This window comes from Tachyglossus aculeatus, chromosome 10, assembly GCF_015852505.1.
Source record: "Tachyglossus aculeatus isolate mTacAcu1 chromosome 10, mTacAcu1.pri, whole genome shotgun sequence".
NCBI classification, from domain to species: Eukaryota; Metazoa; Chordata; class Mammalia; order Monotremata; family Tachyglossidae; genus Tachyglossus; species Tachyglossus aculeatus.
Window position 1 is genome coordinate 36,104,012 of NC_052075.1, and position 15,866 is coordinate 36,119,877.

At 46.8% G+C, this 15,866-nt stretch overlaps 1 protein-coding gene across 6 annotated transcripts in view; it reads left to right on the forward strand.

Moving 5' to 3' along the window:
* Nucleotides 1–15,866, forward strand: part of ST7 (suppression of tumorigenicity 7) — a 215,423-nt gene that overhangs the window by 107,968 nt on the left and 91,589 nt on the right. For all 6 annotated transcript variants that reach the window (XM_038752200.1, XM_038752197.1, XM_038752196.1 and 3 more), the window contains one exon: nt 255–337. In XM_038752200.1, coding sequence (XP_038608128.1) covers nt 260–337 — 78 coding nt within the window. In that variant the 5' untranslated portion in view covers nt 255–259. The remainder of the gene's footprint in view (nt 1–254; nt 338–15,866) is intronic.

Below are 15,866 nucleotides of genomic sequence, written 5' to 3' on the forward strand. Positions count from 1 at the left end.
GATTTGTGTCAGAGGGAGCTGACTCTTTTGGGCTCTGAAATGAAGAGCATTGGGGGGGTCTTTCCTCACAACTTGGGAAAGCTAGCTCATTACCCTCACCCATCTGTTTTACAAAAAATAGACCTTGGTCTCGGGGCAGCTTCTTGAGGGATCCTTCGTCAGTCACCGGGGATACACAGTACGACCTGAAAGAACAAGAAGACACCTCTCTGACCGATGCACTCACATGTACTTTGTTTTTTTTCTCTTTTCAGTGAGTATGTTTTTGAACACATTAACGCCCAAGTTCTATGTTGCCCTGACAGGCACGTCCTCGTTAATCTCGGGGCTCATTTTGGTAAGTACTGGAAACCTTATTTTCACCTTGAAAAATGGATGTGTGACCCCCTTAGGGGAGTGGCAACTAGACATCAGTGGGGATACACCTCTCTGTGTTCTGCTCCTAGGTTTGGGCCTCGTCAGGTTATCAATCCATCATTCAGCAGTATTTATTGAGCAGCACTTACTATGTGCCAAGCACTATCAACCAACCATTGAGTGCTTACTAGGTGCCAAGCACTCTCAATCAATTGATCAGCTATTAATATTGAGTGCAGAGCACTGTACAAAACGCTTGGAAAAGTGCAGTATAATGGAGTTGGTAGACATGATCCCTGTCCATAAGGAGTTTGAAGTCTACAAGAGGAGAATAGGGGTAGGAAAAATAGTAGGGTATAAGAATATTTTCCTAACTATTGTGGGACTGGGGGATCAAACTGCTTGGAGAAGCAGTGTGGCTCAGTGGAAAGAGCATGGGCTTTGGAGTCAGAGGTCATGGGTTCAAATCCCGGCTCCGCCAATTGTCAGCTGTGTGACTTTGGAGAAGTCGCGTAACTTATTTTTGCCCCAGTTACCTCATCTTTAAAATGGGGATGAAGACTGTGAGCCCTCCCGTGGGACAACCTGATCACCTTGTAACCTCCCCAGCGCTTAGAACAGTGCTTTGCACATAGTAAGCACTTAATAAATGCCATTATTATTATTATTATTATTATTATTATTATTATTAAGGGTGCTACACTGCCAAGTTCAGCATGGCTTAGTGGAAAAAGCTCACGGGCTTGGGAGCGAGAAGACGTAGGTTCTAATCCCAGCTCCTCCATTTGTCTGCTGTGTGACCTTGGCTAAGTCATTTCACTTCTCTGGGCCTCAATGCCTTCATCTGTAAACTGGGGATTAAGACTGTGAGCCCCATGTGGGACAACCTGATTGCCTTGTATCTACCCCAGCACTTGGAACAGTTCTTGACACATAGTAAGTGCTTAAAAAATGCCATCATTCCCCCTTCTAGACTGTAAGCCCGGTGTGTGCAGGGATTGTCTTTCTTTATTGCTGAACTGCAGTCTCCAAGCACATAGTACAGTGCTCTGCACACAGTAAGCGCTCAATAAATATGATTGAATGAGTGGTCGACGCAGAGGGAAGGGCAGATAGGAGAAATACAGGGTGAAGTGTGGGAAGGCCTCTTGGAGTTGTGAGCACTGGACTAAATGCTTGGGAGACTACAATGCAATATAGTTCTAATGCATTGTGATATAGTAATAATAATAATAATAATGGTATTAAGCGCTTACTATGTGCAAAGCACTGTTCTAAGCACTGGGGGATACAAGGTGATCAGATTGTCCCACGGGGGACTCACAGTCTTCATCCCCATTTTACAGATGAGGTAACTGAGGCCTAGAGAAGTGAAGTGACTTGCCCAAAGTCACACAGCCAAGAAGTGGTATTTATTGAGAAGTGGCGGAGCCTGGGTTAGAACCCATGACCCCTGACTCCTAAGCCCGTGCTCTTTCCACTGAGCCACGCTGCTTCTCTATGTAATATAGTTAGTAGACATGATCCACAGGGAGCAGCGTATGTGACCTGGCGGAAAGAGCACAGCCCTGGGAGTCAGAGGACCTGGTTTCTAATCTTGGCTCCACCACCTGTCTGCTATGTGACTTTGGACAAATCACTTAACTTCTCTGTGCTTCAGTTACCTTATCTGTAAAATGGGGATTGAGACTATGAATGCTAGGAGGGACATGGACTGTGTCCAATCTGATTAGCTTAAATGTACCCCAGTGATTAGTACAGTTCCTGGCTCATAGTAAGTGCTTAACAAATTCCATTAAAAAAAAAAAAAGGAGCTTACGGGGTTCCTTGTTCTTGGGAGCAGAAAAACCCAAAAAACAAAACTTTCTCCTTAATTGCTTTCCACACCCAAAACAAAAGCCATTTAATGGCTTTTTATAATTCATTCCTTCATTTTGTAGTATTTATTGAGCAACTACTGGGTGTGCATGGCATTGAATTATGGGCCTGGGAAAGTACAGTTAAAAGTCAAAGACATAGTTTCCACTAACGAGGACCTTACAATTTAATTAAGGAAACAGGCATATGTAAGTAATATATACAGTGGGAGCAAAAGGCACAATAGATCAAACTGGTACTAGCAAGAGTTTGGAAAGTGACTAATTGAGTTAATAAATGAGAAGCAGTTTTTGTTTAGTGGAAAGAACATGGGCCTGGGTTCTAATCTCGACTTTACCACTTGCATGCTGTGTGACCTTGGAAAGCTACTAACCTTGTCTGAGCCCCAGTTTTCTCATCTCTAAAAATGGAATTTTGATACCTGGAATGGATACCTGTCATCCCTCCTTAGACTGTAAGCCCCATGTGGGACAGGGACTGTGTCTGACCAGTGCTTAGAACAGTGCTTGTCCTGTGATATGCCATTGCCTTGTCTCCGACCCATAGCGACGTCATGGACGCATCCCTCCCAGAATGCCCCACCTCCCTCATAGTAAATGTTTAACGAATATCACAGTTCTGGTGATGGACATATTAATAAGGCTCAGGTGGAGCAGGCATCAAGCCATATATAATTTTTTTTAAGTAATTATGGTATTTGTTAAATGCTCAGCCAGCCTCAGATCAAGTGTACCACTTTGTTCTCACAATTCAGCTTCTTGACCTCTCTCCCTCCCCCGGCTTCAGCCCCCAGGGACAACCCAGAGAGGAATTCACAGATTGCTGGGAGCCCATTCTTCCCCCCACGATGAGGGAAGAGAGGGCCTTTTGGAGGATGGGCAATACTTTTTCAGTATTTGAGCAATTCTGCTAGGCCAAACCACCGGGCATATATTGCGGAAGCAGCGAAGTGGCTCAGTGGAAAGAACACGGGCTTGGGAGCCAGAGGTCATGGGTTCTAATCCCAGCCCTGCCACATGTCGGCTGTGTGACCTTGGGCAAGTCACTTAACTTCTCTGAGCCTCAGTTACCTCATCTGTAAAATGGGGATTACGACTGTGAGCCCCACGTGGGACAACCTGATCACCTTGTATCCCCGCCAGTGCTTAGAACAGTGCTTTGCATATAGTAAGTGCATAACAAATGCCATCATCATCATATTGTGACCCCACCATTTTTCATATCATTTTTGCTCTTTAATCAATCATCGAGGTGCAGATTCCCACATCAGCGTGAAAACATTCCTTACCTAGGAGCTTTCTTACTTGATGAAACATGTTTTTAGCTAAATCACTAGAAACAGATTGCTTTAAAAAGAGAATTCACAGTCACCTAGGTATCCCTCCCCTTCACTGCTCTTTCTCTCGTGGCAGCCTCAGGTCAAAGCTGGCTACTGGCTGTGGGGATGCCTGAATGTGGATTCTGATTTTGGACACTTTGATCTGTGCTTTAAAAGGAGATTCCAGGGAGGTGACCAGCTGGCCACCTAAGGGTCATTCACCTGGGTGCCTTCCTATTGTTTTCTTGGAGGCCGGCATGAAGCCAGGTTTTAGTGGCTTAAGTTTGGGTGTTAATCTCCAGCAGGCAGACTGTGGTGAAAGGAACGGAAACCTGTTGTTTCTCGGAGCCCACTTCATCCAGGCTGCTTTGGACTGAACTAGCTAGTTTCTTCTCCCCCAGTGCTTAAGTACAGTGCCTGGCACATAGTCAGCACTTAACAAATACTATTTAAAAAAAAAAAGAGAAAGAGAGTCAGCGAAAAGAGGGCTTTCTTGGTGAAGACCTCTTTGGCCACGGCAATGGGGTGCAGAGGGGCACGGAGTCCAGACAAGGTAGCTGGCTCATCTTCCTGTCTCCCCCATCCCTCTCCAGAAGGCCCTGGAAAAAACCACAGTTGCGTCACGGGGGAGGACATCAATATAAATGAATGTTACATAAGTGTTGTGGGGCTGAAGGTGGGGTGAATATCATAAGTTCCAAGTATGTAGACAATGCAGAAGGGAAGAAGCAGCATGGCCTAGTGGATAGAGCCGGACCTGGTAGTTAGAGGAACTGGGAGTTTCTGGGAGTAGGGGCTTCCTAGTTTTGGAAAACACAGTAGAAAAGCATGGCCAGTTAACTTTTGTAGATCCTGAGTCAGCCGAGGACCCCAGTGGAAAGCAGAATCTGCAGAGGAGAGGAATGCCATGGGTTTGTGTGACCAAGAGCCAGGCTTTGGATCTGCACCAAAGTTTAATGTATTCGAACTCCTGCCATACTCTGATAGCTAATTCAGAGAGTGGTCAAGCTTTTTTTTTTTTTGGAACTGGAGTTCTAAACTTGAGACTGCCACTTGTCTGCTGTGTGACCTTGGGCAAGTCACTTAACTTCTCTGTGCCTCAGTTACCTCAGATGTCAAATGGGGATTAGGACTGTGAGCTCTAAGTGGGACAGGGACTAGGGGCAACCTAATTATCGTGTAGCTACCCCACTGCTCAAGTACAGTGCTTGGCACTTAGTAAGCACTTAGCGAATGCCATTAAAAAAAAAAAGAGAGAGGGAAAGTTGGAGAAAAGAGGCCTTTCTAGGGGAGGACGTCTTGGGCCATGGCAGTGGGGTGCTGGGGGCACGGGGTGCAGAGCACCTGGGCAATCCCCATCTCCAACACACACACACAGAGCGACCAGGAAGCAGCAGTCTCCCAGGTCATGTGCGGTCCTCAAGTCCCCTGGGTTTCCCTGGCAACAGCTCGAGAGGGAGAAGGGTGAGAAGCCACAGGGGATGGTTAGCAGAAGTCAGCGGGGGTTGCCAGAGAGCACAGAGCTGGTCTCAGCTCCTCGGCGGCGCCAGAAACCTCCCGGGTCTGCAGCAGGTGGAAGAGCAGATGGGCCTCTGAAAGCCCCCAGGCCTGGCCGGGTCTGGGGTGATGCTGTGTGCCAGATGGGGAGGAGGAGAAGGAGCGGGGCCGCATGGCGGCAGAGGGAAGGCAGGCTGCTTTCCCGGCGATGTACTTCCTCATCTAGGATCCTACCACCCCCCAGAGAAGTAGTATGGTCTAGTGGGTAGAGCACAGGCCTGGGAGTTAGAGTTCCTGGGTTCTAATTCCACCTCCGGTACTTGTCCGCTGCGTGACCTTGGGCTAGCCACTAAATTTCGCTGGGCTTCAGTTTCCTCATCTGTAAAATGGGGATTAAGACTGTGAGCCCGTTGTGGAACGTGGACTGTGTCTAACCTGATTAGCTACCCCAGCACTTAGAACAGTGCCCGGTGCTTAGTAAATGCTTAACAAATGCTATTAAAAAAAGGGGAGGGGACACAGAACCAGTTTGCCAAACTGAAAATCCTTCTTAGGACAGTGCCTGGCACATTGTAAGAGCTTAACAAATATCATTAAAGAAAAAAGGGACACAGAACCAGTTGGCCAAACGGAGAATCATTTCCCTTTCTTGGGGACAATCCAAAGAGGCCCCAGCATCTCCCTGGTATAGGGCTTTGGGAGCGAAGAGTTACAGTGTGTATTGCATCAGGACCAAAACGTGTGCGATGGGTTGTCAAGAAAGACATTAATTGCATCATGAGTTTCCTGATGATGAAACAATGCCCTTCAACAGGGAAATCTGGAGGACTAGCTGCCCGGCAACCAATATGAAATCAGGACTGAGGACTTCCTGAAATATTCTTTCTGGTTCTCAGGAGCTCAGTCTTCTGGAAGTGGTCACTGGTTGAGACCTTGCTGGGCTCAGAATTCAGGCACCCAGAGCTTTAGAACAGTGAAAATGTCCCTTTTTCAAAGCTCTGCAGGTTTCTAACGCCCAACTTCTCCCTGGCCACCTTTCTTCTCCACTAACTTCAAGGTTTGGCCTCATCCCTTTTTCCCTCTCCCTCCCTCCTTCTCCTCTTAACCTTCTAGTCTTCTCCGGTTCCTTCCCTTCTCTTCTGCCAACATCCCACTCCTTTTTCCTCTTGCTTGCTTTTCTTCCATCCTCTCTCACTCCCTCCTCTTCTCTTCATAGGGTTTTCCTTAGAAAGCCCGCAAAGTTTAGAAGAAACTGGCTCCCACTGTCATCCTCTTTCTACATCGCCTAGAGAGTAGTTGGTGATAGAGGAGGCAGAAATTGATGTCTATCTCTGTGGGCCCTTGTCCCCACGTCTAAGTGACATCGTAAGGGAATAATGAAGTTACAATTTTTTGGTACTCAAAACTCCAAGGTTGTTGCTCACCTCATGGGTCAGCAATGAAATGGATTCTAGCCTCTCATCTGCTCAGTTTGCACTTGCTAAGCTACTTCGAGTATTGAAAATCTCCTGTTTGGCAGTGAGCTATTTTTCTTGAATTTTTGGCCAGCTAGTGATAGTCTCTTCCTCCTGATGTGGTCTTAGGGCCACTGTCAACTCTGGAGTTGTAGCAGAGAAAAGTTGGTTAGAGTGAAGTATTGCAAAGTTAGCAATCAATCAGTAGTACTTTTTGAGTGCTTACTCTGTGCAGTGCTTAAAAGAGTATAAGAGAGTTATTAAACAAGATCCCCATTCTCAAGGAGCTTACAGTCTAGCAGAGGGACAGAGACTCAAATAATTACAGGTAACAGGGAAGGCATAAAAGTAGCATGGCCTAGTGGAAAGACCCGGGCCTGGGAGTTGAAGGACCTGAGTTCTAATACCGGCTCCACCACTTATCTCCTGTGTAACTTTGCGCTTAATTTAAGTCACTTAAATTATCTGTGTTTCAGTTACCTCATCTGGAAAATGGGGATTAAAGCTGTGAGCCCCATGTGGGAAATGGACTGTGTCCAACCTGATAATCTAGTATATACCCCAGTACTTAGTACAGTCCCTGGCACATAGTAAGCACTTAACAATACTATAAAAAAGGAGTTTAAAGATCTATGCAAAAGTGCTTTGAGTGGGGAGGGAGAGGTGAGTACACAAGTGCTTAAGTGATATGGAAGGGCTGAAGTGGTGGTGGTTCGGGGAGTGGGGAGAAAAGAGATTAATCAGGGAAGGCCTCCTGGAGATGTGATTTTAGAAGGACCTTGAAGATGGGGAGAGCAGTGATCAGCTGGTTGTGAAGTGGGAGGGAGTTCCAGGCAAGAGAGGGTGTGGGCTAAGAGGTTTGCAGTGACAGAGGCCCTTATGTACACACCTGCAATTTATTGATGTACATTAATGTCTGTCTCCCCCTCTGGACTGTAAGCTCGTTGTGGTCAGGGAATCTGTCATTCATTGTGTATATCATACTTTCCCAAGCATGTAGTACAGTACTCTGCACACAGTAAGTGCTCAGTAAATACCACTGAATGAATGAATTAATGAATGAATGAGAATGAGGCCCAGCCAATAGATCAGCTTGAATGAAACAAAGCTTGCTGAGACCAAAATGGGGCAGTTAGGATTCATCTTCTAGGCTTTCTCTCCGTGAAACTGAATCATCCACCGATCCATCAGTGGTACTTGTTGAGCGCTTTTGTGGACAGAGCGCTGTACTTAGCGCTGCTTTCACCTTTAATAATAATAATAATGGCATTTATTGAGCGCTTACTATGTGCAAAGCACTGTTCTAAGTGCTGGGGAGGTTACAAGGTGATCAGGTTGTCTCACGGGAGGCTCACAGTCTTAATCCCCCTTTTACAGATGAGGTAACTGAGGCACAGAGAAGTTAAGTGACTTGCCCAAAGTCACACAGCTGACAATTGGCAGAGCTGGGGTTTGAACCCATGACCCCTGACTCCAAAGCCCATGCTCTTTCCACTGAGCCACACTGCTCTAGACAGTGGCACGTACAGACAGTCGTTGGACTGGGGGTCATCAGCAGCCACCATCTTCTCTGGGCCTTAAAAGAAGGCCCTCTTCCCTCCTGCTTCTGAAGGTGAGGCAGGCGACGTTGGTCGTTGGTGCTGTCAGCTCCTTCACTGTCGTTCAGCTCTGAGCCTCAACTGTGGTTACTGGTCGTCGTGGGCAGGAAATGTGTCCATTATGTTATATTGTACTTTCCCAAGTGCTTAGGATAATTTGCTGCACATAATAAGCGCTCAATAATACGATTGACTGACTGACCTGGTTTCAGTCGTAGCTCTGCCACCAGCCCGCTGGGTATTCTCGGGTAAGTGGGCCACGGCTTCATGGTCTGTAAATAACACTGCCTACCTCTATCTCACAGAGATATCGGGAGAATGACATGAGGTAATTGAAGGGAAAGTGCTTGGGGAAAATGCAAGCACTGGACAAATTTAAAGTGCTATTATTTTTAAGAGGTGCAAGTCATTTTCCCTGTTAACAGTCGCACACTCACTCCCCTCTCAGGGCAGAGTGGGGGAAGAGAAGAGTGGTATCAGTACAGTAATTAATTACCATAATTAGAGGCCTCAGCTCTGCCCCATGTGCATTCATTAAAAAAAATATATATTTTAATGGCATTTGTTACGCCATAAAACTCCTGCACTGTACTAAGCGCTTGGAAGAGTATAATACGACAGAATTGATAAACGTATTCCCTGCCCACAAAAAGCTTCAAAGCTCTAATGAAATTTTATTACTTCCAGGGGGCCTTTCCTAATTATTTCTAATCTCCCCTACTATCTGCTCAGCATTTATGTAATGGCATTTATTAGGCACTTACCATGTGCCAAGCACTGTTCTAAACACTGGGGGGATACATGGTAATCAGGTTGTCCCACGTGGGGCTCACAGTCTTCATCCCCATTTTACAGAGGAAGTAACTGAGGCTCAGAGAAGTTAAGTGACTTGCCCAAAGTCACACAGCTGACAATTGGCGGAGCCGGAATTTGAACCCATGACCTGTGACTCCAAAGCCCATGCACTTTCCACTAAGCCACGCTGCTTCCCTGCTGTGGGACTGGCGGCAAGTCGCTGAACTTCTCCGTGCCTCAGTTTCCTCAATATCTGGGCTTTCAGCATTTCTGTGCCAAGAACGTGTCTGCTAATTCTGCTGTATTGTACTTACCAAGAGCTTAGTACAGTGCTCTGCCCACAGTAAGCTCTCAATAAATACGATTGAATGAATGAATGCTGTACACATTGTAAGCACTCAATACCATTAACTGATTAATTAATCTAACCATTTAAGTACTCAAATCGTCCCATATCACTTATATATGCATGTTACATACCACTGTTACAAAAGCAATAACTCACGTAATATCTCTCTTTCCTTCTTCCTACCATTTTTCTTTCAGGGTTTGTCTGTATATATTTAAGCTCCTTGATGGCAAGGATCATCACTCAGTCATATTTATTGAGTGCTTACTGTGTGCAGAACACTACTAAGTGCTTGGGAGAGTACAGTATAATAGAGTTGGTTGACACATTCCCTGCCCACAATGAGCTTTTAGTCTAGTGGGGCAGATAGACATTTAATTAAATGATAGAAATGTACCTAAGGGCTGTGAGATTGAGGATGGGATGAATAAAGGGTATAAATCCAAATGTATCATGTCTACTAATGCTATTGTACTTTCCTAAGTGCTCAGTACAGTGCTCTACCCAGAGTAGATGTTCAACAAATGCTACTGATTGATTCAGTGACTGTTTATACTTCCCTTAGGGAAGCTTTAGGTGTCACCCTCCTTGGAAGCAGGGGGATGGACATCGTGTCCTCTCAGTTCCCCAGCCAGGCCTTGGCTCCTCTTGGCCAGAGCTCAGCAATGTGGCCATCTGCATGAGGAGACTGTTGCTTCCAACCAGTCAGAATCTCGCACCCAGAACATAGGCACAAGACAGTAGACCTTGAACACTTGATCATTAACACTTGTTAATATGTTTGGTTTTATTCTCTGTCTCCCCCTTCTAGACTGTGAGCCCACTGTTGGGTAGGGACAATATATGTTGCCAACTTGTACTTCCCAAGCGCTTAGTACAGTGCTCTGCACACAGTAAGCGCTCAATAAATACGATTGATTGATTGATTGATCCCCATGTGGGACAGGGACTGTGTCCAACCCGATGATCATATATCTACCCCAGACCTTAGGGCTATCATGATCATTGTTAGGGCCAATTCTTCCGTGCACTGAAGGCAGTCTGAAATCAGCAGGGGAATATTAAGGAATCAGGTTAATTATTGTCACAAGGCAAGGCTTGCTGACTGTCTCATTCATTCATTCATTCAATTGTATTTATTGAGTGCTTACTGTGTGCAGAGCACTGTACTAAGCGCTTGGGAAGTACAAGTTGGCAACATATAGAGAAGCAGCATGGCTCAGTGGAAAGAGCACGGGCTTTGGAGTCAGAGGTCATGGGTTCGAATCCTGGCTCCACCACATGTCTGCTGTGTGACCTTGGGCAAGTCACTTAACTTCTCAGAGCCTCAGTTACCTCATCTGTAAAATGGGGATGATGACTGTGAGCCCCACGCAGGACAACCTGATCACCTTGTATCCCCCCCAGTGCTTAGAACAGTGCCTTGCACATAGTAAGCGCTTAACAAATGCCATCATCATCATTATTATTATTATAGAGAGACGGTCCCTACCCAACAGCGGGTTCACAGGCTAGAAGGGGGAGACAGACAACAAAACAAAACATATTAACAAAATAAGATAAATAGAATAAATATGTACAAGTAAAATAAATAGAGTAATAAATATGTACAAACATGTACATATATATAGGTGCTGTGGGGAGGGGAAGGAGGTAAGACGGGGGGATGGGGAGGGGGAGGAGGGGGAAAGGAAGAAGGGGGCTCAGTCTGGGAAGGCCTCCTGGAGGAGGTGAGCTCTCAGTAGGGCTTTGAAGGGAGGAAGAGAGCTAGCTTGGCAGATGTGAAGAGGGAGGGCATTCCAGGCCAGGGAGAGGACATGGGCCGGGGGTCAATCAATCAATCAATCAATCAATCGTATTTATTGAGCGCTTACTATGTGCAGAGCACTGTACTAAGCGCTTGGGAAGTACAAATTGGCATCACATAGAGACAGTCCCTACCCGATAGTGGGCTCACAGTCTAAAAGGGGGAGACAGAGAACAGAACCAAACATACCAACAAAATAAAATAAGTAGGATAGAAATGTACAAGTAAAATAAATAAATAAATAAATAAACAGAGTAATAAATATGTACAACCATATATACATATATACAGGTGCTGTGGGGAGGGGAAGGCGGTAAGGCGGGGGGATGGAGAGGGGGACGAGGGGGAGAGGAAAGAAGGGGCTCAATCTGGGAAGGCCTCCTGGAGGAGGTGAGCTCTCAGCAGGGCCTTGAAGGGAGGAAGAGAGCTAGCTTGGCGGATGGGCAGAGGGAGGGCATTCCAGGCCCGGGGGATGACGTGGGCCGGGGGTCGATGGCGGGACAGGCGAGAGCGAGGTACGGTGAGGAGATTAGTGGTGGAGGAGCGGAGGGTGCGGGCTGGGCAGTAGAAAGAGAGAAGGGAGGTGAGGTAGGAGGGGGCGAGGTGATGGAGAGCCTTGAAGCCCAGGGTGAGGAGTTTCTGCCTGATGCGCAGATTGATCGGTAGCCATTGGAGGTTTTTGAGGAGGGGAGTGATATGTCCAGAGCGTTTCTGGACAAAGATAATCCGGGCAGCAGCATGAAGTATGGATTGAAGTGGAGAGAGACACGAGGATGGGAGATCAGAGAGAAGGCTAGTGCAGTAGTCCAGACGGGATAGGATGAGAGCTTGAATTAGCAGGGTAGCGGTTTGGATGGAGAGGAAAGGGCGGATCTTGGCAATGTTGCGGAGCTGAGACCGGCAGGTTTTGGTGACGGCTTGGATGTGAGGGGTGAATGAGAGAGCGGAGTCGAGGATGACACCAAGGTTGCGGGCTTGTGAGACGGGAAGGATGGTAGTGCCGTCGACAGCGGGACAGACGGGAAGGATGGTAGGGTCGACAGCGGGACAGGCGAGAATGAGGCACAGTGAGGAGGTTAGTGGCAGAGGAGCGGAGGGTGCGGGCTGGCCTGTAGAAGGAAAGAAGGGAGGTGAGGTAGGAGGGGGCGAGGTTATGGAGAGCCTTGAAGCCGATAGTGAGGAGTTTTTGCCTGATGCGTAGGTTGATTGGGAGCCACTGGAAATTTTTGAGGAGGGGAGTAACATGCCCAGAGCATTTCTGCACAGAGATGATCTGGGCAGCAGCGTGAAGTATGGATTGAAGTGGGGAGAGACAGGAGGATGGGAGATCAGAGAGGAGGCTGATGCAGTAGTCCAGTCAGGATAGGATGAGAGATTGAACCAGCAGGGTAGCAGCTTGGATGGAGAGGAAAGGGTGGATCTTGGTGATGTTGCGGAGGTGAGACTGGCAGGTTTTGGTGATGGATTGGATGTGAGGGGTGAACGAGAGAGCAGAGTCGAGGATGACACCAAGTTTGCGGGCTTGTGAGACGGGAAGGATGGTAGTGCTGTCCACAGTGATGGGAAAGTCAGGGAGAGGGCAGGGTTTGGGAGGGAAGATAAGGAGTTCAGTCTTGGACATATTGAGTTTTAGATGGCGGGCAGGCATCCAGATGGAGATATCTTGAAGGCAGAAGGAGACACGAGCCTGAAGGGAGGGAGAGAGAGCAGAGGCAGAGATGTAGATTTGGGTGTCATCAGCATAGAGATGGTAGTTGAAGCCGTGGGAGCGAATGAGTTCACCAAGAGAGTGAGTGTAGATAGAGAACAGAAGGGGACCAAGAACTGACCCTTGAGGAACCCCTTCAGTAAGGGGATGGGAGGGGGAGGAGAAGCCCACAAAGGAGACTGAGAATGAATGGCCGGAGAAATAAGAGGAGAACACGGAGAGGACGGAGTCTGTGAAGCCAAGGTTGGATAGCGTGTTGAGGGGAAGGGGGTGGTCCACAGTGTCGAAGGCAGCTGAGAGGTCGAGGAGGATTAGGATAGAGTAGGAGCCGTTGGATTTGGCAAGTAGGAGGTCATTGGTGACCTTTGAGAGGGCAGTTTAGGTGGAATGTAGGGGACAGAAGCCAGATTGGAGGGGGTCGAGGAGAGAGAGTCTCACGCTCAGTTTTCCAAAATGTGAAATGAGGCCCTAATTTGAATAAGAGGTGCTCAGGGACTGGGCATCCCCTCCTCTCCTCTTCCTGGAAATGGCCTTGCTTTCTCTTGTGCCTGCCATTTTGAGGATTAGGCAGGTAGTATGGCATTATTCTTTGGCCTCTGGTGATGTAGAGCACTAATTTATTGCCCCAGACAATTAAAATGCTTATTCAAGTCTCACGTCAATAGGGTCCTCTTTTGATCCCCTGCCCCATTATCTTCAAAGGGAGTTTCAGCTACCTCAGGTGTGGGAGAGATAAGATATGGGACCCAACCAGTGTTGATTTGATTTTATATTACCAACAAACCCCAATGCCAATAACTTTGTTTTCCATTGGGAAGGCAGCCAGAATTTGTAGACCAAAAATCTTATTTTGACACCGATGGATGACGCAGTAGCTGTAGGTCATTTTTGGAGTTGCACTCAGCATTTCCACCCCAGAAGAGTTTTAATAATAATAATTGTGGTGTTTGTTAAGTGTTTTTCAGGACTAAGTGCTGGAATAGATACAAGATAATCAGTTGGGTACAATCCCTTTATCACATGGGTCTCACAGTCTAAAGGGGAGGGAGAACAGATATTTAGATCCTATTTTACAGATGAGGAACCTGAAGCATAGAGAAGAGACATGCCCAAGGTCACACAGCAGACAAAGGTGGAGCCGGAATTAGACGTCAGGTCTTCTGACTCCCAGCCCTGAACTCAGCTCATGAGGCTTTGGGGCCTGGATAACTCCAGAGGCAACAAAGGAAATATCGATAGCCTCTACCTATATTTCAGGCTGCTTCCTGTCCTTCCCTCGGTCACACACTTACAAGGGAATTTTCCACTCTCAGTCCCGTCATAATAATGATGATTGTCTTTGTTAAGCTCTGACTATGTGCTAAACACTAGGAGAGATACAAGGTGATCGGATCAGACTCAATCCCTGCCCCACATTGGGCTCACAGGGAAAGCAGGTATTTTATCGACATTTTTAGAAGCAGCATGGCCTAGTGGATAGAGCACAGGCCTGGGAGTTGGAAGAGTCTGGGTTCTAATACTGTCACCCCCAGTTGTAGGTTGTGTAACCTTGGGCAAGTCATTTCAGTTCTCTGTTGCTCAGTTACCTCATTTGTTAAATGGGGATTAAGTCCAACATGATTATCTTGTATCTACCCCAGAGTTTAGTAAGGCTTAACAAATGCCATTTTAAAAAAAACAAAAAACTTAAAACTGTGAACCCCACGTGGGACAGGGACTGTTTCTGACCTAATTAGCTTATACCTACACCAATGCTTAGAACAGTATTTGACACATAGTAAGTGCTTAACAAATAACATAAAAAACAACAAAGACATAGTAATGTGATTCAGTGCTCTGCACACAATAAGTGCTCAATAAATATGGGTGATTGTCTTCTCAGGTGAATGTGAGGGTTAGCTATGCCCTCTAGGATTCCTGGGCCCAGCGGCAACCAGGAGACCAATAATCAATCCTTCCCTCAGCACTCCCAGCCCTGGTTCTTCATCCTATATTGGATGAAACTGACAGGACCCACTTATCAATCAATCCATCATATTTGTTGGGCACTTACTGAGTTCAGAGTACTATAAAAGCTGCTTGGGAGAGTACAATGGAACAGATTAGGTGGACACATTAAGTTCCCTGGCCACAGGGAACTTACAGTTTAGATGGGGAGACAGATATTTAAAAAAATTATGGATATGTACATAAGGGCTGGGGAGGGGTTTGATTCCTATTTCTTTCCAATCTCTTATGCACGTGTCTTCGGCTGTGAGCAGAGACTATCCCAAGAGTACAGGGCTAGCAACCGAGTGGCCATTTTCACCGCACCAGGAAATATTACAAATTCCACATATGCAGACAAATTCTGTTCCAGCCAAATGTCTAGACTGAACATTTGGACATTTCCTTGAAGTCAGGTTCAAAATGTTGTCGTTTCATCAGAATGAGTTGTTGTTAGTGCACAGGTACGGTCCAAGACTAGCTGAAACCAACCTTTTCTGTGCTGATTTGGCTGTTTTCCTCGCTCACTCCACCAACCACTGAAATGTGCCTACGCTCGAGTGTGCCAAAACATGGATTTACCATAGTTGTGTTGGCTAGGGCCTTGTAGGGACTTGGGCAATGTTTGCCGTACAACATGATCCTGTCCTGATACAGCACAGTGAGATGTGGGGAGGAAAAGTGTGTGTGTGTGTGTGTGTGTGCGCGCGCGCGTGCAGGCATGCTAAGCACTTACTATGCATCAAGCATTGTTCTAAGTGCTGGGGGTAGATACAATCAGGTTGGACACCATCCCTGTCCCATATGGGGTTCACAGTTTAAGTAGGAGGTAGAACAGGTATTGAATCCCCATTTTACAGATAAAGATGATGATGATATTTGTTAAGCACTTACTGTGTGCCATGCACTGCTCTAAGCGCTGGGGTAGATACGAGGTAGTCAGGTTGTCCCACGTGGGGCTCACAGTCTTAATCCCCATGTGGTAACTGAAGCACAGAAAAGTTAAGTGACTTGCCCAGAGTCACACAAGTGGCACGTGGCGGAGCCGAAATCAGAACCCACAACCTCTGACTCCCAAACCCGTGCCCTTTCCACCAGACCACACTGCTTTTCAGTAAG